The 24,401-nt window shown below is 56.9% G+C and overlaps 1 protein-coding gene across 1 annotated transcript; it reads left to right on the top strand.

Moving 5' to 3' along the window:
* The first annotated feature begins 2,902 nt into the window (after positions 1 to 2,902).
* RSPO1 (R-spondin 1) lies at positions 2,903 to 23,625 on the top strand. The gene is made up of 7 exons (XM_075539226.1): positions 2,903 to 3,261; positions 5,318 to 5,381; positions 7,428 to 7,815; positions 19,222 to 19,413; positions 21,430 to 21,579; positions 22,056 to 22,244; positions 22,814 to 23,625. The coding sequence occupies exons 3-7, from the start codon at positions 7,722 to 7,724 to the stop codon at positions 22,975 to 22,977; spliced, it is 789 nt and encodes a 262-aa protein (XP_075395341.1). The 5' UTR covers positions 2,903 to 3,261; positions 5,318 to 5,381; positions 7,428 to 7,721; the 3' UTR covers positions 22,978 to 23,625.
* The last annotated feature ends 776 nt before the right edge of the window (positions 23,626 to 24,401 follow it).

Raw genomic sequence — 24,401 nt, 5'->3', positions numbered from 1 at the left:
CAGAATCTCCATGTTAACACAATCCCAGGTGTACACAGAAGGCCCAGTCCGCAGCTCTGATGTCAACAGCTCTCTGTGGCACCTTGTCCACGGTGCCCGGGCCAGTGAACTCTTCTAAGAAGAGTCGGCGGGACTTTATTCCTAGACTTGCTGCAGCCCTCTTATGATCATGAGGAAAGAAGCCGTCGCCCTGAATTTGGTAGATGAGCAGACCAGAAAGAATCTGGCTCTCAGTGGGGTTGTTGAACTGCTACATCAATCCTTTCCTGGTGTAGAAGCGAATGGATAGCCTCATTGGCCGAGGCGCTGGGAGTTGACAGCAAGCACCCTGGCAGAGGGACAGCGCAGGTGGCAGACTAGCTCTTGCCTGGTAACGAGCAGCATGCAGGACGAGGAACTCTGCAAAATCTCCAGGAGCTCCCACCAGACCTGGGCACATCTTCTAGTGAGAAGGATACTCTGGTCTGGGTGAGTGATCTGAGGCAGTAGTTAAATAAGCTTGCACGGCCGACAAAAGGCACAGCCCTGGCTGTTCGGGGGTTCAGTTCACCAAACGTTAATTAAGCATGTTCGTGGTGCCGGGGGCCGTGCTGGGGCCAAAGAGATGAGCCCATGGTTCTTGCTGGGGGAGGCTCTCCGAGGCCAGGGTGGAGTGATGTGCAGGCTTACACGGGTCTGGGGGCTGACCTGGGAGCTGGCTGGGGAAAGTTTCACGGGTGGGGGACAGGGGGTAATTTGAAAGACCCACTAGACAATGGTCAGAGAAAAAGCTGGCTCGATGCCTGGGGGTGCAAGCAGTTTGCAATCCGCTGCCGATCTAAAGGTCAGCTGCTCAAATCAGACAGCAGCTCCACAGAAGAAAGTCCTGGCAAGCTGCCTCTGTCGGGATTAACAAACAAAACAAACTCACTGCCATCAAGTCGGTGCTGACTCATGGTGACCCCCCACTGTGGTTTCTGAGGCTGTGACTGTGGGCGGGAGTAGAAAGCCCAGTCTTTCTCCCCAGGAGCCCAATTGCCTCCCCCCACACCCACCCACCCCACCCCCCCACCCCCCGCGAGGGTCACAGCATGACCACCACACCACCAGGCCCATGACAACTCAGTGGAGCAGTTCCACTCTGTCACACATGGGGTCGCCGTGGGTCAGTACTCACCTGAGGGCAGCGACGGACAAAAACCAGCGGAAAGGAACCGCACAAACTCAGGGCCACGCGGCTCTCTCCAGAACACTGCCAGTCCTTGGTCACAACTAGGAGCTGGGCTAGCAATCCTTACATCTCAGCCACGGACTTGCCCTCGGCGTCCACGTTTATCCGAGACAGAAAAGCGAGTGAAGGGGTTACGAAACAAAGTGCCAAGCACCTCGCACAAGGGCTGGGCATCTATTAGGTGCACAAGTAACGCTCCTCAGGCTTCACCCATTATTGTCACATGGTTCTAATTCATTATCTGCCCTGACCCAGGTGGCTTTCGTCCCTCTTGTACTCCTTCCTGAGGGGCCCCCGACTCCCACAGATTTTTCCTCAGGCAGGAAACCCGAGCCCACGGTCTGACCTAAGAAGGCTTCTAGGGCTGGGTGGTTTGTGTTATGCCTTCTTCCCCCCCCCCCCCCCCAACCACCACCAAATGTAACAAAATAAAACCAAACAAAAAGCCCAACGTCTGGCGTGGCTTGTCGGGGAGTTATGCAAGTGTGTAAAAAAATAAAATAAAATAAACATTGAGTTTTCGGCATTTTGGGCTGTTTGATTAGGCACGGAGTAGCGCCAGGGGCCGTGGGGTGGGGGGTGGCGGGGAGGACAGGAAGCCTGGGCTGGGAAGGAAGAGAGGCAGGGACGACAGTGCGGGCCTAGGACCCTCTGGGGATGCCCGTTGGCCTCCTCCAAGCCTGGCAGCCCTCTGGCTGCATGAGCCCAGGCACCGGGCATTTGGGGCTCAACTGTTCCACTCTCTGGTCACCCACCATCCCTGCCCCATGGTCATCGGAACAGGCCAGGGGTCATTCCATTCATTCCCCTGTCACTGTAACGGACCCGAGCCCTTGTCTCAATAGTCAAGGCACTACCCTCCTTCCTGAGAAAGCTCTCTACAGCCTGTCTTGATTATCGACAGCCAGCAGCCCAACCCCCCCCCACCCCAACCCCCATCAATACATCTTTTCTGCTCTGACTTAACTCCTGCTCACAGCGGCTGTGGCCCACTTCGCTTTGCCTGCGCTGAAGTGAAGATGGAGCAGCTGTTTGCTACCCTAAGGCAAGGGTTAGCCCTCCTTCAGGCTTGGCTTGAACCTCACCTGGGTCGCTGTAGACACTCCCTTCGAGGTACATTCCCCGATCATCTCCCAAGCACTTGCAGTCATCATCTCCAGGAACCCTGAGAACAGATACAAACCGGACACTCGGAGATTTAAGTAAGGCAGGTAGGGCCACACAGCGGGTAAGTGATGGATGGATGGCGCAGGGACTGCCTCTGCACCAGCTGCCTCTCAAAGTGTCCTCACCTGGGGGCCGCGATCTCAGCGCTTCAGTGCTGGGAGGGGCGGGAAGAAAACCCAGAAGGGGAGGAGGGTGTGGCTGGTACCCCCACTGAGTGCTCGCCTTGTTGCTCCCGAAGCTCCTGACGGGGAAACTGAGGTTTCCCGAGGGCCCTCGGGCTGCTTCTGATCCCAAGATGTGTGGGCCAAACTCCTGTAGTGTGGGGACAGGACAGCGGGCCTGCGCCCGCGTGCAGGGGCTGTGTCCAGCGGCCTGCCGGCCTCTCGGAGCGCGGCGCCCCGGCTGCGGGCACAGGCGTGCGGGAGGGGGCTGCGGACTCCCGGGCCCGGCGCTCCAGTCCGTTTTTTGCTGCGGATCCCGGGAAGGGGGGCCGGCTCGGGGGTGGGACTGGAAAGGGGGGGGGATTCCCTCCCTCGTGCGAGCAGTGGACTGGCCGCTCTCCTGGCGGCGAACTCCGGCCCAGCGGAGGCGCGACGGAGAGCCCGGAGAGGCGGGCGGAGAGCCGGGCCCGGACGGCCGGAGTGGGACGCGGCGCCGGGCGTGCTGCGGAGAGCCAGGGCCGACCCCGCCGCCCCGGGGGACCGATGCGCCGGGTGGGGCGCCGGCCCCGGAGGGCGTGAGCCACCCGCAGATTGAGCAACTTGGGACCGGGCGGGCGGAGCGCAGGCGAGCCGGGCGCCCTGGACAGTGCGGCGGCGGGCGGGTGAGCGGGCCGCGCCCTCGCCCCTCCCGGGCCGGCCCCCGCCGCGGCTGGCAGCGCCGAGGTGAGTACCCTCTTCACTGCCCCGTCCTCCTCCCTGGCGCCCCCCTGTCCGGGCCCTGGGGTGCCTCAGGCCCTCCCGTCGGGGCTTGACCTAGCGGGGTGCAGGGGAACCCGCGAAAGGAAGGGTAGCCTGGCTGCTCTCCGGGCGGTGAAGGCAGGAGAGGAGGGCACCCGGGGCCCCTGCTGCAGGTCCCGCCACCACCACCACCTCTTAACCCCCAGTCCTCAAGCCAGCGGGCAGCCCCCTCCCTTTGACTACTCTGGGGCCTCCACCCCGTAGCCCCGGCAATGTTCCCCCTCGCCTGGGGGTCTGACTCCCCAAGTCCGCCAGCCCTACCCACCCTCTCCCATCCCACAAGTTCGTGATCCCAGCCCCCCCACTGCCGCCCCTTGTCCCCCATCTCCCGTTCTCCAACGTCCCACCGCCCCTGGTGTCCCGACCCCAGCCGGGGCCCGACGTGGCAGGAGGCGCGCGCGGCGGCCCCGGGGGGCGCGGGCGAGGTGGTGCAGAGCCCTGGCCGGCGGATCGGGGCGCAGGGGAACCCTAGGAGCTGCTTGAGTGAAGAGAAGTGGGGGGCAGCGCTGGCCCTGGGCTCCCAGACCAATCCTGGAGGGCAAGGACGGATACTAGGTGTGGGCGCTTGGGGCTAGGAGTTCAGTCATGATTTGGGGGCCTCGCTGGGATCCTGAAGGGCACTGGAGGGGACCGAGGTTCAGGTCCACCTCCCTCCCCCGGCACCTGTTGGGCCTCCGGGAGCCACGAGGAGCGAAGAAGAATTTGCGCGCTCAGGGCGGTGACGCAGGGAGTGAAGGCGCCTTCGCCGCGGCCCTCGGTGTTGGGGGTGGGGGCGGCCCAGCACCTGGCTCGGCTCCGGCGGACAAGCTAATCCGGACGGGTCAGGCGGGCGCCTACTCGATCCCGCCCCCTTCCCAGCAATTCTGCCCCTGCCCGCCCCGCTCAGCAGCCGGCAGAAGAACTCCTGAGAAATGATCGAGATGGTTTCCATTTCGGGTCCATATTGGGCCAAGGACGAAATACCAATTTATCCCGATCCTTTGCGGGTCAGAAGGTGAAGGTTACGCAGCCCGCTGCTGGCACTGCAGTCCCGCCCCTGGCTTCACCACCAACTGGGTCCCACCCTTCCTGGGCTTCCCTCCCACCTCCTTGGCCTGCCTCTGTTTCCCCGCCCTCCACAGGTCCTCTCACTAAGGCCGGCCAGGCCCGAATCCTCCAGACACCCAGTCCTGGGAGCAAACCCCCTGGCCACGTCTGTTACCCCGGACCTTGGCCCAGGTGCTAGCTTTCTCCCTCTAAAATGGGCCTGACTCGGGTCTGACTCTACCTTTTCCCCTTGAGTGGGGAGGAGAAAGTTGGCAGTGGGGGCGAGGCACCTGATGCCTGCTGAGTTCTTCAGCCCCTGACCACTGTCAGCAGTCCCCATCCTGACCCCATCTGGGCAGTCACCAAACAAACTCACTGCGTCAAGTTGATGGCAGCTCATGGTGACCTCTGGGTTTCCAAGACTAGCTCTTTAGGGGCGTGCAACGCTTCATCGTTCTCCCGGAGCGGCTGGTGCTTTGAAACTGCTGACCTTGAGGTTAGAGGCCCAATGCTTAACCCACTGCTCCACCAGGGCTGCCTTGTGCATTCACAAAAATGAGCCCCCAGTACCGTGTAATCCAAGACCCTAAGGCAATCGATATGGAGCCCTGGAGATGAAGCCAGTCATTTAACCAAAAGCTATCTGCTCTTCCGGCCCCTACCTCCACTGAGCCTGAGCCCTTGTGGGGGGTGGAGGGGGGCTTTCTGGGGCTCAGGACTATAGAAATCTTCCTAGTTGGACACTCCCCCATTTACCCCTTTCATACACAGGAATGTCGCACCCCAGCAGAGATGAACCCATAGCTCTTGTACAGGCTTGGTTCTCTATGGGGTTTAATTTTTGTTGTTGCTTTTTTAGTGTTTGGAAATCTTCCCATCACAGAGGTGGGTAAGGAAGGTCAATGCCACTGACTCATGTGAAATTCAGACCTGGATCCCCCTTCCCCTTTTCCAGCAGAGATTGGGCTTTCTGGGAGATTCCCGTGGGAACAGGACAGATCTCCGCTGGCAAGGACTGAGTGAGTGTGGGAGAACTGGGAGAAGGGGGTGGTGAACATTTGCTGAGTACTAATTCTGAGGTACCAGCCACCATGCCATCTGTGGACACACGGCAAACAAGATGATTAGGACACCTTTCGGACCCCAAGGGCCCCTAGGGAAACTGCTCAGACTCACAGTGAGGCCATAGGCTTGTGGTCCCAGGACCTGACCCCAGACTTCTTCAGGGTTGTTCAAACACAAGGACTGCGAATGTTATCTTCCCGGGATCCCCAAACCCCAGGTTGAAAAATGGCTGCTTTGAAAAGCAAACTCTATCACTTTGAGTGATCACTTGGCTGGGCCAGGCAGTCAACCCCAGAGATGAATGCAAATGTAGAAGCTGCCTACCAGCTCTCTGAGTTTGTGTCAGTGACCAGATGATGCAGAAGATGCCCACATGGCTTTGAGACGGCCGCTGGCATACAGACACCCCAAATGAAGCCTCCCCATAAGGGAGTCAGAGATGGAGTAGCTAGCAGAACCCACATTCAAAGCCAGGCAGACGCTCTCTGCCTCTGAATCTTATGCCCTTAACAGCACCTCCAGACAGACCCCTTTGGGGCTGAGAAACTTGGCTGGGCGTTCAGTTTGTGGGTGATAGAACTATGTGTTGGGGGCTGGGGAGGCTGGGAAGCGTTGGCGGGCCCGGCCGGGCTGGAAGTGTTGGAGCGGTGTGTAGGGGCTGGCAGCTGCTGGGGTGTTTGGGGGTAGCCGGGGGCATCTCCGCTGGCTCCGGCCGCAGCACCAGGTGGGATCCATCAGCCTCGTGTAAACACTTCTCACAGGCAGCTTAACCACTTGAGCGTGTCAGGCCTTCAAAGCCAGTGGGAGAGGCTGAGGAGGGAGGTGCGGAACTCCCCTAGGGGATAATGATTTATCTCCCTTGCAGGTGGGCTTGCCTGGGGCCAGCCTGAGAGATGAGGCGGTGGGCTCAGAGGGGGAAAGGATTGGGAAGGGGTGGGCCGGTCGCCCACACTCTGGCATTTCAAGGTTCTCCTGAGCCGACTCAGAGCAATCTGTGAAGTCCGTATGTCCTCCGTAATCTCATTTCCTGGACGAGCACGCTGAGTGAGGCTCTGAGAGTCTGAGCTAGGGACTGGCCAGAATCAACCGCTCTGGGACTGCTTCCCCGACATGTCAGACCTGCAGCCTCGCTGTGGCCCCACGGCCACCTCCTCAGTGCTGTGCATTGTCGGGAGGGAGGTGTGAGTGCGTGTGGGCCAGCCTCTGCAGGAAAAGTGCGCTGGAGGTGTGGGGCACATGGGGGACCCTGTCAGTTTGCGTGCATGCAAAATGGGGTTTTCATGCTCTGACCCTCAGCTGGGCTCCACTCCCCAGACACATCTCATCAGGGGAGGGCCCAGCTCCTGCTGTCCCCATGGTCCAGGCCAGTGGTCAGGAGACCTGGCTCTTGCTGGGCTGGGGGGGATTATCCCCATTCTCTGTGCCTCTATTATCCTTTCACAAAAGCCAGACCGCCCAGCCCTGCTGTGTCCGAGTTTCTGTGGCTGGGCAAAGCCTTACCCTCCTCCCCCGACCCCCCCTGTCAATCCCAGAGGGCCGGGCAGAATCTGCTCCAGCGCCAGGACAGGTGAAAGGTACAGGGGAAACTCAGCCTGGGAAGAGAAGAGGGGGCTGAGAGGTCACTCAGAGAAGACCGGCCAAAGCTCCTATCGAAGCGAGAGGCTTTTACTAAAGCATGAGGTCTGTAGGGTAGACTTGGAGAAGGACTTCCAGTTAGAACTGGCCCACCACATGCAGGGATGGGGCCAGCTGGCTCTCATTATTGAGACTTCGCCAATGGCCCACAAGTCTTGGATTAAGTGTCCACCACATTGACCCCAGGTTGGAGATTTGGGCAAGACTGGGAAAGGAGCCGATTTTAGCCCACAGGGGCACCTGGCAGGTAACTATCTTGAGTTCTCATCCTCTCCAGAGGGAGGGGGCCACAATGGGGGGCAAGGTGTGTAAGCCAAGACTCCCACGCACCCACACAATTAACCTTGCTCTCTCTTCCCACTCAGGTTGGCTTTCGGGGCAGCGGTGGTGGCGGCTGGTGTGACAAGGCATTCTCCCATGTGATCTCTCCAGCGCCTCTGAGGTCTCAGACTTTCCTATGGACTAATGGGAAGTTGGGCTCTCCACATCGGCTCTGTCCCCAGCTGAGATTATGGTGGAGGTGGATGTGGGATCCCGCCCAGGCCTGGGCCTCCTGCTGCTGACCCAGCCCTGGAGGCGTTAGTGAGAGTCCTGCGCCAGCCGCCAGCCACCTCCAGAGACCACCCCTCCTCCCAGGGGCCCCGAGCTGGCGAGTGACTATGCAGCTTGGGCTGTGTCTGGTGGCCCTGGTTCTGAGCTCCATGCACCTTGCTGCCGGCAGCCGGGGGCTCAAGGGGAAGCGACAGAGGCGGAGTGAGTATGGGGTGGGGCTGGACTGCTGCTGACCTTGGTGGTGGGAGGGGGCTGCCTGTGGACCAGGGGGCCTTCTGGTCTTCTTCCAAGGGGACCAGCTGCAGCCTTCCACTTTGTCTATCCCAGCTTTGTAGATTACTCAATGGGTGATCCTGTTTGTGGATTGATTTGCTGAGATTACTCACTTGTTTCCCCCTTTGGAGATGCTTGGCTTTTGGGATTAACCCCCTCTCTTTGTGAGCATCCAGTTGTGAATTGTGCCCTTTGACATAAGACTGGTCTTGTGTGGTATCCATGGTGATGCTTGCCGCTGTCCCGGCCCCCTCTCCCCAGCATGCTCCATTTCCTCCTCGATGGTCAGTGGAGTTCGGGGCTCCTTCCTTTTAGGGGTGGTTCTGGGACAGCCTTGATCCCCTGGGCGGGGAACTGCACAGCAGAGCAGGGGCCAAGAAGACATCCGCCCCCCACCCCCTAACATCACAGGGCGGGAGGGCCTTGGGACCGTCCACTCCTGGGGTAGTGGAGCATGCCCAGTGAGGTGCAGGGAGCTGTGAGTGGGGGTGGAAAGGAGGCATGGGAATCGGATCTGGCCTCCTTACCACCCTTCAAACCAGAGCCACTGCATGTGACCTGCTTTGGGTAGTGAGCTTCCATGTGAATTGTCATATCAAAACCCAGGACACCTTTCACTGTACAGATGGGAAAACAGGCCAGGAGCGAGGGTAGGAGTGAGTCTGAGGGCACACCTTCAGGATAAAGATCCAGGTCTCCTCATCCCACCCAGACCAGCGTTCCTGACATCAGAGCTGGGCAGAGTTCCGATCGAACCTGTCCCATCCCCCTTAAAATCCTACCCTAGGCCTTCCTGACTAGGGGCCCTCCAGCCTCTGCCCCAGTGGCCAGTGGGGGGAAGAGGGGCACAGGCTGAAATAGCCGATGCAGGGAGTGAGCCCTCTGAAGATGGCTTTAGATGACACAGGCTTTAGAGCTCCAGATGCGTTTATCTCGGGATCGTGCCCCCCAGGAGGACGTGCCCTCTCCACAGGCAGGCATTCTCCAGTCCCGCTGAACTACCTCTGGCTTCGCTCCTTGGTAGCCTCTGGCCTTTCTTCTTGGTAGCCAGTGGAAAGCAGTGAGGTTTGGTTGGGTTTCAACCCCCTGGAGTGAAACCCAGAACTCAGCCCAGGGAGAGAAACTCAGGAAATGGGTGAGGCTGGAAACCCCTGGCTTTACCAACCAGTTGGCGATGGTTAGGTTTCAGCAGCAGTAGCAAGGCCTTGTTTTTCTTCCCCCTCGCAACTCATCTCCGGGAGCCCTGGTAAGGCCTCCCAGGTACACGCTGGGCCGAGATCCACATGGTCAGCAGTTCGAAACTATTAGCAGCAGTTTCTCGGGAGAAAGACTGGGCTTTCTACTCCTGGCAGTGGAGACCCACAGCGGGTCGCTATGAGTCAGCACGGACTCGATGGCAGCAAGTTTGGTTTTTATGTCATCTGCAGGGGGTGGGGGAGCAGCATTTTGGACGCCCGAGCCCGTAGCCTCTTGGTCTGAGATGTGGGGAAGACAGAGAGGGAGAGGGATGCTGAGAGAACACACACACATACAACACACACTCTCTCTCTCTCTCTCTCTCTCTCTCTCTCTCTCACACACACACACACACACACACACACACACACACACACACACACACACTTACTTCACACAAGGACCAGAGACCTGGGTTCCAGTCTGTGGTTCAGAAAAAAAAAGCAGCCTATGAGACTGGCCATCAGAAAAGGCCCGGCTCCAGCCAGACCACTGAGGTAGCTAATCTGACACAGCCATGTTGGCCCAGTGGGCTGCCTGGCCAGCAAGGGGAGCAGAGGTCTTTGCTTGGGGGGGATTAGAGGATGGGGAATAGTGAGGGTCCATAAAGGACGGAGGCTCGGGGAGGGATGAGCGGGCGTGAGGTCAGGTGTTTATGCAAAGTAAGTGGAAGCTGTAAGTGGATCCTACAGGAAAGGAGTCAGGCTGCCAGCAGAGAATGGGGATCTCTGTCTGGAACGGTGTTGTGTATCCTTAGATGCTGACTTGTAGGGAACCCTTGTGCAGAATAAGACTGTCCTTTAGGGTTTCCTAGGCTGTAATCAGTACAGGGGAAGAATGCCAGGTCTTTGGGGTCTGCGGAGAGAATGGTGGGTTCACACCGCCACCCTTTGGTTAGCTGCCAAGTGCCTTCACCACTGTGCCACCAAGCTTGCATGCACCCTCCCTTCCCACCGTCTCCTTTTCTCTTTCTTACCCTCTCTAAACCTTTGTGCAATATCAAGCTCCGGACAGACTCTGGGGGAGGGGGCGTATTGACATATGAGATGCACGTGAATCTTTTTGCACTGGTGGGTGGGGGGCGAGGTGTCAGGGGAGAGAGAAAGCATGGAGCCATCTGTGGTGGCGGCTCTGGCTGACCCCCAACTATGCAGAGGGTTTCAGAAGCCAGGGCAGAGGTGGGCTTGCTGGGGCCTGCACCTCTCTTCCCATCCTCGGTTTCCCAAGGACCCGTCAGCTCTGTCGCTCCCCTGCTTGGAGCCCTGGAGCAGCCTCTTTTCTTCCCAATAGACAAATCCCTGTTTTCCGGTCCATGGACATTCCAGGACGCTCAGTACCTGGGAGCCTATGCACAACCTGCTCCCCCTGCCCACTGAGCCAGCCATGCCCCTCAGTGGCGTCAAGTCCCCTTCCCTGGGTGGCCTTTCTTGCTCTACCTTCTCGTCCCAGCTACTAGCAGTCCTGGCCATGTGCTAGGTGCACGGTCAATATCAGTGGACTCAACACGCCTCCATTTCCCCTTGCAAGTCTTTCTGCCTCGTGGCCAAAACACCCATGATCTCCCTCGAGCCCTCTATTCGTGATCACATTCCCACCCGCCGTGGTAAGCTCCTGTCCCTACACACAAGGGCCCCCCTTTCCCTTCCTCTGGCTTTCCATCCTCTCGCTGTCCACCCATCGCCCTCGATGCCAAGAACACCCTCTGGTTTCTGTCCTTCTCATTGAACCGGTGTCCCACGTCACCCTTGCCCATCACTGAGTCCCCATCTCCTTCCTATGTCCTCAGATCCTTCACAGAGCTCAGCCCCTCAGCCCCTTGCCCTGACCTCAGTGTCTGGTCGCTTCCTCTAGCCAAGGCTAAGCCCAAGACCTGGCCTGTCTCTCGACCCTCCATCATTGGGGCCTTCCCTCCCATCTAGGCATCTGAGCTTGTCTAGACTCAGCAGCACATCATGGCTCTCCCTTTCCGTCTCTGTGGTCTCTGACGCTCTCCATCCCCTTGCTTGGTCCCCCCCTCCCCCCTCTGCATTCACCCAGTGTGTTCAACTGGGCTCCCAAGTCTTTGTAGGTTCACTCCAGGGCTCACCAACGGTGGCCGGCCGCCTCCTGCCTCGGCACTGCCGCTCTGTCTGTCTCCTCCCATCCACCGCTCTTTCTATCTGCTTGCCTGTTCAGCCCAGAATGTCCAGCACTTGGCCTTGGCCTTGTTATCAGTGCACCCTGGACATACACCCCCCTCTCAGGAATTTAAACAACTGCCACTGACTGATGCTGAGTTCTCTCTTCCCCTGCTCGCCTGGAGTGAGCTGACTCTACATCTTCTCTGCTCCCTCACCTTCCTCACTCCCTGAGCCCATCCAGCTGCTCTCCCCCTACGCCCCACGGCCTTTTCACACAGCATGGATGGAGCGACACTGGGCATATGACTCTTCCTTCCCACCGCCAGTCCACGTTCGTTTCTTGCTTTCGGCCACGGTGGGATGCGCTCACGGGCAGGCTTTTCATCGGCATCTCCTCTTTCTTGGCCTCCACTTTGCCCTCCTTCTTCTGCCCATCCCTTCAAGGTCCAGTTCTTCTCTGTACCCACCTTTCTTGCTATACGCGCTCCCTCCTGGCCTCGATGACGGTTTTCCTACTGAAGACTCTGTGTCTTACTCTTTAGCCAAGATGCGTCTCTGGAGTTCCAAACCCACGTATTCAAGTGCGTGATAGACTCCTTCCTGAGGTGCCCCACCAACCAGTACCCGTTGCCATCAAGTTGACCCCAACTTATGGCTTCCCTAAGTTTTGAATGACTGCTTATTCGAAAGAAGGCCACCAAATCTCTCTTCCACGGTGACGCTGGGTGGACCGGACCTGCAGCCATTTGGTTCATAGCTGAGTGTGTGAACCTTTGCACCCCCAGGACCTCTGAGTGTCTCACAAGACGGACACACTCAGCCCATCTAAAGCCGTAACGACTTACCACTTCCCAGGCCTCCCGTCAAAATCGACTCTGACTCCGGTGGCCCCTCTTCCAGTGAAGGGCTCTCAGCCATCCCATCTCTGTAAACCCCACCCCTCCGAGTCGGTCTTCACCAAGCCTCCCTCTCCCTCAGGCCTGCGCCCAGTGGCTGGCACGGGGCCACTCCTTTCCATTCTCATGACCACTTCTTGGTTCAGCTCTATCGTGCCTGTGTTCTCAAAGTGCCACAGTCTTAGGGCTGTTAGAACGAAGGGCTGCAGATTGGGTGCCTTCTATGAGGGGCCTTTAAAACTTTTGTGAAAACATTCCATTTTTCCACCAAGTTTGTGAAGCCCTCATAACAGATCAGTATTAATTTTTTCTTTCCTACCTCTGGGAGGCTGAGCCCAAATTCAAAGTGTGGGCAGGGCCACGTGCTCTCTGACAGCTGGAGAGGCTTCTGGTAACCCTGGCACTCCTTGGCTTGCAGTTGCTCGCGTCACGTGGCTCTCTCTTTCTCTGTCTGTCTGTCTCTCCCTTTTTCTCCTCTTTGACGAGGACACTCACTATCTGCTCTGTTCTTGTGCGATCTCATGTTAACCTGCATCTGGCATCTTCAAAGGGAACTTCGGGTGTAGTGGTAAAACATTCGCCAACCGAAAGTCTGGTGGTTCATACACACCACTCCTTCCATGGGCGAAAAGACGGAGCAATCCGCTCTTGTCGAGATGACAGCCTAGAAAGACCCGATGGAGCAGTTCCTGTCGGGCCCAGGAGGTTGCTGTGGGCCGGGAGTTGGAATCCATTCAATGGCACATAGCAACATTTCCAAAGACCCTCTTCCCAAACACGGTCACATTCACAGGTAGAGGAGCTAAGACTTCCACGTGTCCTTCAGGGCAGCATCAATTCCATCCATAACCACTTTTAACCTGGGGTCCCCAGCTGTCCCCTAAAAGGTTTCCCAGTCTCCACTTTTGCCTTCCTTAGAATCTAATCTCCATGTGGCAAAAGGATCTTTCTAAAATGGGATCCCAATCCTAATTCCCACCCTCGCTTCGTGCCCCTCCATTCCTGCACCCTTCCTCATTGACTTTGTCAACTCCTTGTTGACTTTGGGATAATGTCTGAGCGCCCTTTGTGCAGGTGTGAGACCCGCCCTTCTCTGACCCCTACTCCCCTGCTCTCTCTCTGACCCCTTCCTCTTCTGCCCTCCCCATGCAGACCTAGTGGCCCCACCACAGTGCACCCTGCTTTCTCTGCTCGTGTCATTGATCACTGGGATGGAAACTGTGCGCACACGGGTAGCTAGGTGCGTGGGATCCTGAGAAGATTATTTGCAGATCTGCCCTGCACGATGGTGAAAGTGAAGCAGTGAATGAGGATGGGGACCCAGCTATTGTTGGTGTGTGCTGTTGAGTCGATTCCAACTCAGAGGCTCAATAGGACAAAGAAGAACTGCAATGGGATTTCATAAAGTCTATAGGGGGCAGGCCACGCGATCTTTTCTCCCGTTGGGGCAGATGGAGGATTTGTCCCGTGCTTAACCATCATGTTCCCAGGACTCCTTCACACAGCTGTAACCAACTGCCAGCGAGGTGATTCTGAGTGCAGAACTGCCCCTGAGGGTTTCTGAGACTGTAAATACGGGAGTAGAAAGCCTCGTCTTTCTTCCATGGAGTAGTTGGTGGTTTTGAACTGCTAACTTTGCAGGGAACAGCCTGATTTGGGTTTTTACTTCCTGTGATTTTTTTGTAAATCATTTTATTGGGGCTCATACAACTCTTATCACAATCCATACATACATCAGTTGAGTAAAGCACCCTTATACATTCGTTGCCCTCATCATTCTCAAAATTCGCCTTCCACTTGGGTTCCTGGAATCAGCTCATTTTCCTTTTTTCCCTCCCCCTCCCTCCCCGTTCCCCCCTCCCTCACGAACCCTTAATAACTTATAAATTATTACTCTATCCTGTGTTTTTTAAATCAATCATTTTATTGGGGGCTCTTACAGCTCTTATAACAATCCATGCATTAGTTGTATCAAGCCCATTTGTACATATGTTGCCATCATCATTTCCAAAACAAACATTTTCTTTCTACTTGAGCCCTTGGTATCAGCTCCTCTTTGTTTCCCTCCCTCCCCTGCCCTCCCACGCTTGTTAATCCTTGATAATTTATAAATTATTTTTATTTTCATATTTTACACCATCTGCTGTTTCCCTTCATCCATGTTTCTGTGGTTCACCCCCCTGGAGTTGTACATCGATCATTATGATCGGTTCCTCCTTTCTTCCCCTGTTTCCCCCTTCTCCCTCCCCTCCCCTTTCCTTCTTGGTATCACTACTCTCAATATAGGCCCTGAGGGGCTTATCAGCCCTGGATTCTGTGTGTTGAGAGCTTTTCTCTGTACTAGTGTACATGCCCTGACCTAGCCAGATTTATAAGGTAGAACTGGGGTCATGATAGTGGCAGGGGGAGGAAGCATTAAAGAATTAGAGGAGTGTTGTGTGTTTCATCAGTGTTATACTACACCCTGGCTGGCTGTCCCTTCCCTGTGACCCTTTTGTGAGGGGATGTCCAATTATCTACAGATGGGCTTTGGGTCTCCATTCAAACCCTACTTGTTCGCATCAAAATGATTGTTTGCTTTGGGTCATCGGTACCTGTGATCACCTGGGGTGGGGTGGCAGCCTGATTTGTAACCCTCAGGCCAGTAGGACTCCCACTCAGAGTGGCCCTGTGGGATTTCCAAGGCTACAAATCTTTATGGGAGCAGACGGCCGCAACAGTAAAGGGCTCTTAAATAAACCCAATACTTCAAAGTCCTCCTTCACCATGCCTTGCCCTCTGCTCACCCAATGTCTCACGCGAGTCTACTCCTTAACATTCTCATAACCGCTTCTTGGTTCCGCTCCGTCGTGTTTGTGTTCATGTCCCAGGGCTGTTGTAACAAAAGTACCCCAAACTGAGTGACTTATATGTGGGGGCTTCAAAAATATTGTGGAAAAATTCTGTCCATTTTTCTAATTTTCTGCAGGCTTTTTGAAGCCCCTATGTATGAACAGAACTTTATCTCATAGCAGCTTGTAGGTTAGTAACACCCCCTGGGCTCCTAACACGAATTTGAAACTCACTGCCATCAAGTCGATTCCAATTCATAGCGACCCTCTAGGACAGGTAGAATGGCACTGGTGGATTTCTGAGACTGTAAATCTTTACAGGAGGAAACAACCTTATCCTTTCCCCCAAAGTGACTGGTAGGTTCGAACAGCGGACTCTGGTTAGCAGCAGTAAATTAAATGAAAAGTGTATTCATGGAATTGCTAACTAAAATCTACAAGGATTTGTATCTGTCAATACAGCTAAATCAAGGCCCACCGTAGAAAAATAAGCCCAGGAACTCCCTTGTAGCCTCAAGACAAACATTTGAAGTATTGCTGTTTTTATAAGAACTAAATCGGCAAGGATGAAATTAATTCTGTATTGATTAATTCAATCACAACATTAACTCTATTTCAAAGTAACCAGTCTCACCGTGTTGCCAGCTCCTGTGTCACCTGGTATTGTCCCACCCCTGGCCTGCATACACTTTGTTCGCTTGGCCCATAACACACTCTGGTTGTGAAACCTTAAGGAATTTAACCACTCTGTTTCCTCATCGGTACGAATGTACAGTCATGATCATGCCTCAGACACCCATGGGGGCAGTTCTGTTCTGTCCTGCAGGGTTCCTGTGAGCTAGAGCCGACTAGATGGCGGTGAGTTTCGACTTGGGGTTTTGTTTTTTTGAGAGAGGTGTGAACATTTGGGACTCTGCTGCTAACCAAAAGGCAGATGGTTTGAACCCACTGCATTATGCTGCGGCAGAAAGGCCCTGGCTGCCACTTCTATAAAGTTGACAGTCAGGAGACTCCCCTGGAGGAGTTCCGCTTGGCAGCGCATGGGACCACGGTGAGTTGGAACTGGCTCGTTGACCATGAGTTTGGTCTTGGGCACCTGGGATTTTACACACACACACACCCCAGGACTCCTAGGGGGCCATTGTGAGGCTTAAATGAATGCATGTTTATGAAGCACTGAAAACGGAGCCTGCCAAGTAACACGGAAACAAACGACAACAGCACAAACTGCCGTCGAGTGTTTCCTGCACAGGGTTTCCGCGTCTGTGTGTCTTGACGGGAGCCAGCCTCCCTATTCTCCCTGTAGAATGACTGGTGGGTTTGAACTGCTGGTGGGCGAGCCTGACCACAGCACCACCAAGATGCCTTGCCGCCTAAGTGTTGAGTATCTAACATGCTGCCCCTCTGAAGATGGTGGTGGTGGTCCCCCCCCCCACTTCTTTTGGTCACTGCTACTCTTACTAGTGCGTGCTCCTGTTCTGGAACTCGATCTGGGTCTGGGGCACGCGTGCCACACAGCAGCCCCTCAGAGCATGCCCTCTTGCTTCCTCCTTTCAGTTGAGGCAATGGAGGTGCCCAAGGTTCAGTACTCTTCCCAGGCTCCCGGGCTGTTCCACTCCAAGTCCAATGGACCTGGGCCCCTCAGGTCTGAGTCCAGTAGGCTGCACCACCCCTGACCCCCAGGTCTGTCTCCAGCATGCCTGCTGCTGGGCTCTCTCGAGCGGCTGGTAGCCACTCCTCTTGCCCCTCGCCCTCCCAAATTCCTTGTCTTCCCTAAGACTGCTTTGGTGACTGGTCCACCATTCACCCATCCCCCTGACCAGAAGCCAGGGATCACCCAACCCCCTCCCACCCCACACTTCTCCTGCCTTTTCCTTCTGCCACTGCTAAGCAGAACTCAGTGGGTGATCCCTCAGCTTCCTTACGAAGTGTCCTTGATCTTTGGTTTCCACTCTGGTTGCCCGAAAGACCTTTCTAGGATGTCCTCACTCCTGCTTCAAGCTTTCCAGAACCTCGCAGTGATCTAGACGGAACCTCTGCAAAACAAGAACTCTGTGGCCAACATGTTTGGGAAACGCCACTCCTCTCTCCCCCAGGGAGCCTCGGTGGCTTCTGGCTGAGAGCTCAGCTGCTTCCCTACAGATTGGTGGTTGGAGCGCCACCCCCTCCCTCCTCCCGCCGCCCCCGGGCACTCCATGATGGGAAGATGTGGTTGGCTCGCTTCTGGGAAGATCACAGTCTTGGGGACCTAGGGGGACCGTTCCGCTCAATCCTGTACAGTCGCTGTGGGTCTGAGCGGACTCCAGGCCACAGGCTTGGTTTGGGATTTTCTGTTCCCCTCTTGGAGATGGATGCACAGCCGGAGAAGCCCCGCAGTAAGGACCCGGCTTAGATCTCCCCGCCCCGGTGGTCCCCATGTTACCTACCGCAGTACCCCGTGTCTCCACAGCCGCCTGGGAAGATTTGGGAGAACAGAGCTACAAGGAACAAAGCCTCTTGGGGTCACGGTGCCTGATAGGATCAAACTGGAGCTCCCTCAGGGCCACCCCAGGGGGTCAGAGTAGAACCATACTCCAGGAAGGTTTCTTGGTTTGGTTTTTGCTTTTTTTTTTTTTAACTTATAAATTGTATTTCGTAGTAAGATCAAGATAAGGACAGCATTTGGGCTTTGATGATAAAGTGCAGCATCTTTCTCTGATTCTCTTGGCTAAACTTTTCCTCTTCTTTAAAAAAAATTGTTTCCATCCTCTCCTTTGCTGTCTTCTGTCTTTCTGGCTTGAATGCTCCTCATTAAACAATGACTGGCTTTTGGGGAAGCTGCTCAGCAGGCCGTTCAAACCTCCAAACTGTCAATTAGCAGCTGAGCCCACTTAAGACTCCCCAGGGTCTCCTCAGGCCTCTAGCACAGCATACAGGGCCCTGAAAACCCAGGTACACTGTCACTCCCCCGCATCTCAACCCCGAAATGCGGCCAGGGGCCGGACCACATCTCTGAGCTGCTGTTCCGTGAAATGCCTCCGATGCCACTTCCGAACTCACAACTCATAAGTGAACCCAGCTCAAACTCCACTCCCCATTCTTCAAGCATTTGCTCTCTACTGTACGGGTCCACTGTTGCTTGGGCTGGGGACCGTCCGCTCCCCCGGAAGGTCAGTTCCCCTGGAAGGACTGACTTGGGCTTCTCTGCTCTTGCTCCGTGGGCTGGACTAGGTGAGTGTGGCTTGGGCAAGGTCTGAGATCGGTGCCAGCGGCTGAAGATGGCACTGCTCCAAAGGGTGCTTCTCAACCTGTTTCCCCACCCTCAGCACCAGTGGCCTCCTGGCCCCGATCCTTCCTATTGTGTGCATAGGAGACAATGAGCAACGTCCTTGACCTCTACCCCTTCCACCAGTGGTTCTCAACCTCCCTCATGCTGTGACCCTTTCATAGAGTTCCTCATGTGGTGGTGACCCCCCCCCCCGCCCGCAAACCATAACATTATTTTCGTTGCTACTTCATCGCTGTCATTTTGCTACTGTGATTAATCGGGCGGCCCCCAAAGGGGTCGCAACCCACAGGCTGAGGATGGCTGCCTCAGATGCTAGTCACACTTGCCTTCCAGGGGTCCCCACGGTCCCCGGTTATTGCCAGATGAAACTCGCTGGGGGAAGCTCTGCTTATGTAAGTCATCTTTTTGTCCCTGGGCAGGTGGCCCTTCTCCCAGGGCGTAATCTGTTCCGACTCATCGCTACCCGTCAGAGTAGCGTAGACCTGCCCCTGTCAGTTCCGAGGCTCCCACAGAGCACCTGGTAGGTTCAAGCCGGCGGCCTTGTGGTGATTAGCTCAACTCATAATCGACTACATGCCAGGCCTCCTTGTTCTCTGGGGTGATGCATTTCTCCTCCTGTCCTTAAAACTTTCTCAGGGGGAAGAACTCTCCTTCCACACCTGAGCAGCGTTGTGAGGAGCGGGAAGCACCAGGAAGGACTTGGCCTTGGCCGTTACTCTGGGCCTGGGGGGTCAGGGAGCAAGCTTGTGTTTGGAGCTAGGGCAGCCAGGGGTGGGAGGCATGGATGGAAACTCTGGCTCTGGGCACCTGGAGAGGTGCTGATCCCTTGATAGAGGATCCAGTGCAGGTGTCTACAGCGGCCTCACCAAGAGCGGCTGGCCTGAGAAGCCAGTGACGTCTGAGGAAGCTGCAGTCTGCTCTTGTGGGAGTCAGGGAAGGCCAGGGTCCTGTATCCTTCTACCCCCTTCCCCCCACCCCTGCAGTCAGCACCGAGGGGACCCAGGCCTGCGCCAAAGGCTGTGAGCTCTGCTCTGAGGTCAACGGCTGCCTGAAGTGCTCGCCCAAGCTGTTCATCCTGCTGGAGAGGAACGACATCCGCCAGGTGGGCGTCTGCTTGCCGTCCTGCCCACCTGGGTACTTTGATGCCCGCAATCCCGACATGAACAAGTGCATCAGTGAGTGTGGGCAGGCCTGGGGCGGGTGCCCAGGCTCTGATCGCTGGGCTGGGTGTGCTGGGCTATTGCTCTCTGGGGGGAGGAACAGGGAGGCTGCTGAACTGGGGAGGTAGGTTTCCTGCATGGTGCAGCCTGGGGGCCTGAGTCTCAGCCTGGCTGCCAAACGTCTCCCCAGAGCTCCAGTCACACATCCCAACTCCGGTGTCTGTGTCAGACTCTCGTTAACTCTGCTGGTGCCTGTATTCCTGAGGGGGCAGCGGGGTGGTTTTCAGTGTCCCCACCCCTCACCCCAGCCACAGACTGGAGACCCCGCATCTCCCCCATTCACCTGACACCAAATCCCAGCTTGTGCCTGCTTCGTCTATTCCTGGTCTCCCTGGTGCTGTATTGCTGGGTCCCTCCACCTCTCTCCTGGGCCACCGCAATAGCCTGCTCGTTCATCCACCAGCCCTCATCGGATACTCTCTGACCACCCCACCCTGCAGTCATCAGGGGGTGTCTGAGATGCACAACAGTCTGGTCACACTGGGCATACACGCCCCCCCCCGCCCGCTTTCTGGCTCCAGGCTGCCATGGGCCCTCAGCCTGTCCCTGCCTCTGCCCTTCCACCCTTCCTTCCTGCAGCCTTCCCCCTGAGTGCGTCTCTGCTGTCCCTTCACATTGAGCTGTCAGCGGTCCAGGCCCCTCTGTGGGCACAGTGATGACATGCTGAGGGACACATAGCAAGCACACACAGGTGAACCATGCCAAGGCCCCCTCCCCACGTGTCCAGCCCTCAAGAGTTTGGCCCACATTCCCAACTCAGGTCCTTGGTGCCTCACAGCCACCTTGGGAGGGAGAAGGGACAAAAATCATGACCCCCCCCCCTTGTTGTAACTGCCAGCACTAGAACTAGTCTTGTCATTTCCACATGTGACTGGGCCAAGATCGCCAGGCGTGGGTGCTCATCTCAACTCTGCTGCCCGCTCGTTGTGCGATCTTGGCTGTGCCTTAGCCTTGCAAAGCCTTGTCTTTAAATGTGGGTGCTCATTCTTGCCCACCCACACCCCGAAGGCTTTCTGCTCCTGTAAAGAGTTGCAGTTTGGGAAACCCCTGGAGGCAGTTCTGCCCAGTCACTTCAAGCCAGGGTGGCCTCAGTGGCAGGGACTTGGGAGTTTGAGAGGGTGCTTGAGCGCCCTTGCGGTCGGCCCTTGGTAAATGCTGGCTGCTGCCGTTGTTCTTCTTTTACCGACAACCAAGCCTGGAATCGGAGCAGCCGGGAGGCAAGGCAGAAGTAGAGCCCCAGACACTGGGCTGCTCGGAGGAAGTGGGGTAGGGAAGGAGGGCAGAGTGGCAGGGATCCTGGGGCTGCCCTCTTGCTCCTCAGGGTATTTGGGGTAGGGAGTTCCTGGGAAACTGGCAGTCCCAGCTTCAGGTGCCAGAGTTGGGGAGGTGAGCACCCCACCCGCAATCTGGAAGGGTACAGATTGTGAAAGGCCCTGGCTGCTTCCAACCAATCCGGGCACAGCCAGCTCCCCCGACTTCCCGGGAGGAGGGAGAGCTGGCAGGAGGGGACCAGGGAGGGACCAGGGAGGCCAACCGACCTGGCTCCTTACAGAAGTACAGGAGCATGCCCTGTGCCTGCTCCCCTCCTCTGGGCAGGAGGAGAGCCCAGGCGTGCGATGTCCTAGATGCCCACTTGGGCCAGAGCACTGTTGCATGTTACATACCTCTGGGATGTCCCAGGAGGCCGAGACACTTCTCCTGCCTCCCCAAGAGCCCCAGAGGGCCCCAGCTTCCTCATCCAAATGCCATCTCCCAGCCCTCACCTTGGGGTCCAGACTCTGGGGTCCAGTTTGGGTGAGAGTTGGTTAACCACAGCAGAGAGCCCCACAGCCCCCGAGAGAGACCACCTCAGCCCCCTTTCTCTCTCCCCTTCCAAGCCCCCTCTGCTGGGGTGGAGGGCCTGGGCATTAGGGATCAGGAACATGCCCGTCCCAGGCTGAGCCCTGGGCCCCACTCTGGTCCTCTTCTCAGAGTGCAAGATTGAGCACTGCGAGGCCTGCTTCAGCCATAACTTTTGCACCAAGTGTAAGGAGAGCTTGTACCTGCACAAGGGCCGCTGCTACCCGGCCTGCCCCGAGGGCTCCAGCGCGGCCAATGGCACCATGGAGTGCAGCAGTCCTGGTGAGGAGCAGGGGGTGGGCAGGATGGTGGGGGGCGTGGAGGCAGGATGCTGACCAGGGAGACTGTGGGCCAGGAAAGTTCACCTGCTTCTCTCAGGACATCTGGATGCCCGCTGGACTGAAGACAGGCATCCCCCCCCATTCCCCAGTGGGTCACAAGATGCAGGGCTTGACTAATCACTAAAAGAGGGGGCTTCAAGACCCCCCCACCCCGAGGCGGCTGGGCAGACAGACTGGGGAAGCCCCGCGGAGCACTGTTGCCTCTGCCACACAGTGGGTGGCCGTGAATTGGGCTCCCTCCATGGCAATAGGTTTGGGGCTAAAGCTGCTTCAGTCTGAGGTGCAGGATAAGAGCAAATGGGACAGAAGCTCCCTTTGGTCTTCTGGGTTGGGGGCCGGGGTGGGGGTGGGGGCGGGCTGGGGGTAGGGGTGGGGAGAGCCGTCACCCTGCTCCTCCTCTTCCCTCCCTTCCTGCAGCCCAATGTGAAATGAGCGAGTGGTCCCCGTGGGGACCATGCACCAAGAAGAGGAGGCTCTGTGGTTTCCGAAGGGGCTCTGAGGAGCGCGCTCGGAGGGTGCTCCATGCGCCTGCAGGGGACCACTCCCTCTGCTCTGACACCAGGGAGAGCCGCAGGTGCACCGTGCGGAGGACGCCGTGTCCTGAGGGTGAGCGGCAGCCTCCACCCCTGAGGGCTCACAACCCAGGCCACCTGTGCTCTCTGCCCAGTGCCCGGGAGAGGGCCTGCCTTGGGTGGGGAAGAGGTCTGGGGGGGGTCGGGTCCTGGCTAAGAGAGGAAGCTCCGACTCTGAAGGCCCCTGTGGTCGTCAGTGCCTGCCTGAGGGCTGTCCATCTGAGTCCACAGACACGGAGCTCCAGGGTCCTCAGGGCCTGCAGTGGGCATTGGGGTGCTGGCTCCCACACAGGCCCCAGAGGGAGGAGGGGGCTTGCTGAGAGCTGTGCTGAACCCTGGGCCAAGTTCTGAGGAAGACACGAGGACGAGGAGGGGGATTTCGGGGGGGGGGGTTTGTGGTGACCAGGCTCCCAGGCCCCTCTCTCGATCCTCATGTGGACGGGTCCTTAGAAGCAGCCGCTGGTCAAAAGAGGCCTTGAGGGGACCCTACCTCTGTCTAAGGGAAGCGTCCCCAGACCTCTCTGTTCCTCCCAGCTGGCTCCCCACCCCTCCCTGTGTCAGCGGGACAGCCTTTGTGGATTCTTCCTTCTGTTGAGGTTACAGGGCAGAAGAGGAGGAAGGGAGGCCAGGGCCGGAGGGAGAAAGCCAACAGGAACCTGAGCAGGAAGGAGAACAAGGAGGCGGGCGCTGGCTCCCGGAGGCGCAAGGGGCAGCAGCAGCAGCAGCAAGGGACAATGGAGCCAGTCACATCTTCAGGGCCCACCTAGGGACAATATTCAGCCTCCGCGCCCCTGCAGAAGGCGCCCAGAACTGCCTGTGCGAAGGAAGCCTTCCTGACCTGGAGCAATCGGGGCAATGTGTATACACGACACACACACACACAGAAACACACACACACATAGTCCATACATACACAGTATACAGACCCCTGTGAACCCCATGCCCAAATAGACAACCATCGACACACCACGTCCAAACCCATATCCTACCATACAACCATACACACATGCACATGTGTACACACACACACACACACACACACGGTCTTTAGACCACTGGGAGCAGTTCTGGCTCCTTGGACATCACTACGTGAAGAGGCAGGGGTAGCAGAACCCATCTGATTGAACACGCTCCCAGTGGACACCAGGGAGAATGTATCCCAGTGTCTAGGCAGCAACATGGCCGAGTGGTCCCCTTCTGGAGAAGGTGATGGGCTTGGCCGGTGTGGCAGACAAAGAGGCAAGACGCGAGGACTTCTGGGACCTGGAAGAATCCGCCTTCCCACCCTACTCGGCTGTGTGACTGTCGTTGGAGAGTACATGTAACACACCCATGGTACCCACCAGGGTTGACGGAACTCTGGAAACTGCTTTAAAGATTTATTTCAAATTAAAAAAAAGACAATGGTAGTCATAGTTAACACATTCCTTTTCAGGGTGCAGAGATGGGGGGCACACCCAGGGGAGCAGGAGCCAGGGGGAGGCGGGGGGGAAGAAGGAACAAGGCTGAATATCAAGACTCCAAGGGGCCACCTGTACTCAAACGCACTGCCATCGAGTCGATTCTGGCTCATAGTGACCCTATAGGGCCGTGTAGAACTGTCTCAGGGTTTCCAAGGCTGTGACCCTTCACGGGAGTAGAAAATCTCGTCTTTCTCCCATGGAGCAACTGGTGGATTTGAACTGCTGATGTTGCAGTTAGCCTGGCTCATAACCCATTATGCCACCAGGGAACGGCCTCCTGAATAGTGGATCCAAAACCTAAACCCACTGCCATCAAGCCCATGCTGATTCACAGAGACCGTATAGGAAAGGGTACATGCCCCTGTGAGTTTCCAAGTCTGGAACTCTTTTGGGGAGTCATCCGAAGCAGGAAGAAAACCCCGGGGACACTGTGAGCGGGAACCAGTTCTTCACACCCTCGTTACTTAGAGTGTGGCCTGTGGCCGGGCTGCACGTTGGCGAGGGGGCTCTATGCAGCCTGCACATCCAAGTCTGAGAAGCGCTGCTCCAGTGGATTACCTCTAAGCTCCCATCTAACGGGGTCTGGAGGGGGCAATGGCCAAGTGCTCGCTAACTGACTGAAAGTCCAGTGAATCGAACCCACCAGCTCTTCCATGGGAGAAGAGTCCTGGTGACCTTTGCCCGTGAAGGTCACAGCTGGGAGACCCTGTGGGGCAGTGCTCTCTCCT

This window comes from Tenrec ecaudatus, chromosome 1 (genome assembly GCF_050624435.1).
Source record: "Tenrec ecaudatus isolate mTenEca1 chromosome 1, mTenEca1.hap1, whole genome shotgun sequence".
NCBI classification, from domain to species: domain Eukaryota; kingdom Metazoa; phylum Chordata; class Mammalia; order Afrosoricida; family Tenrecidae; genus Tenrec; species Tenrec ecaudatus.
This window is presented reverse-complemented; position numbering and strand designations above follow the sequence as displayed.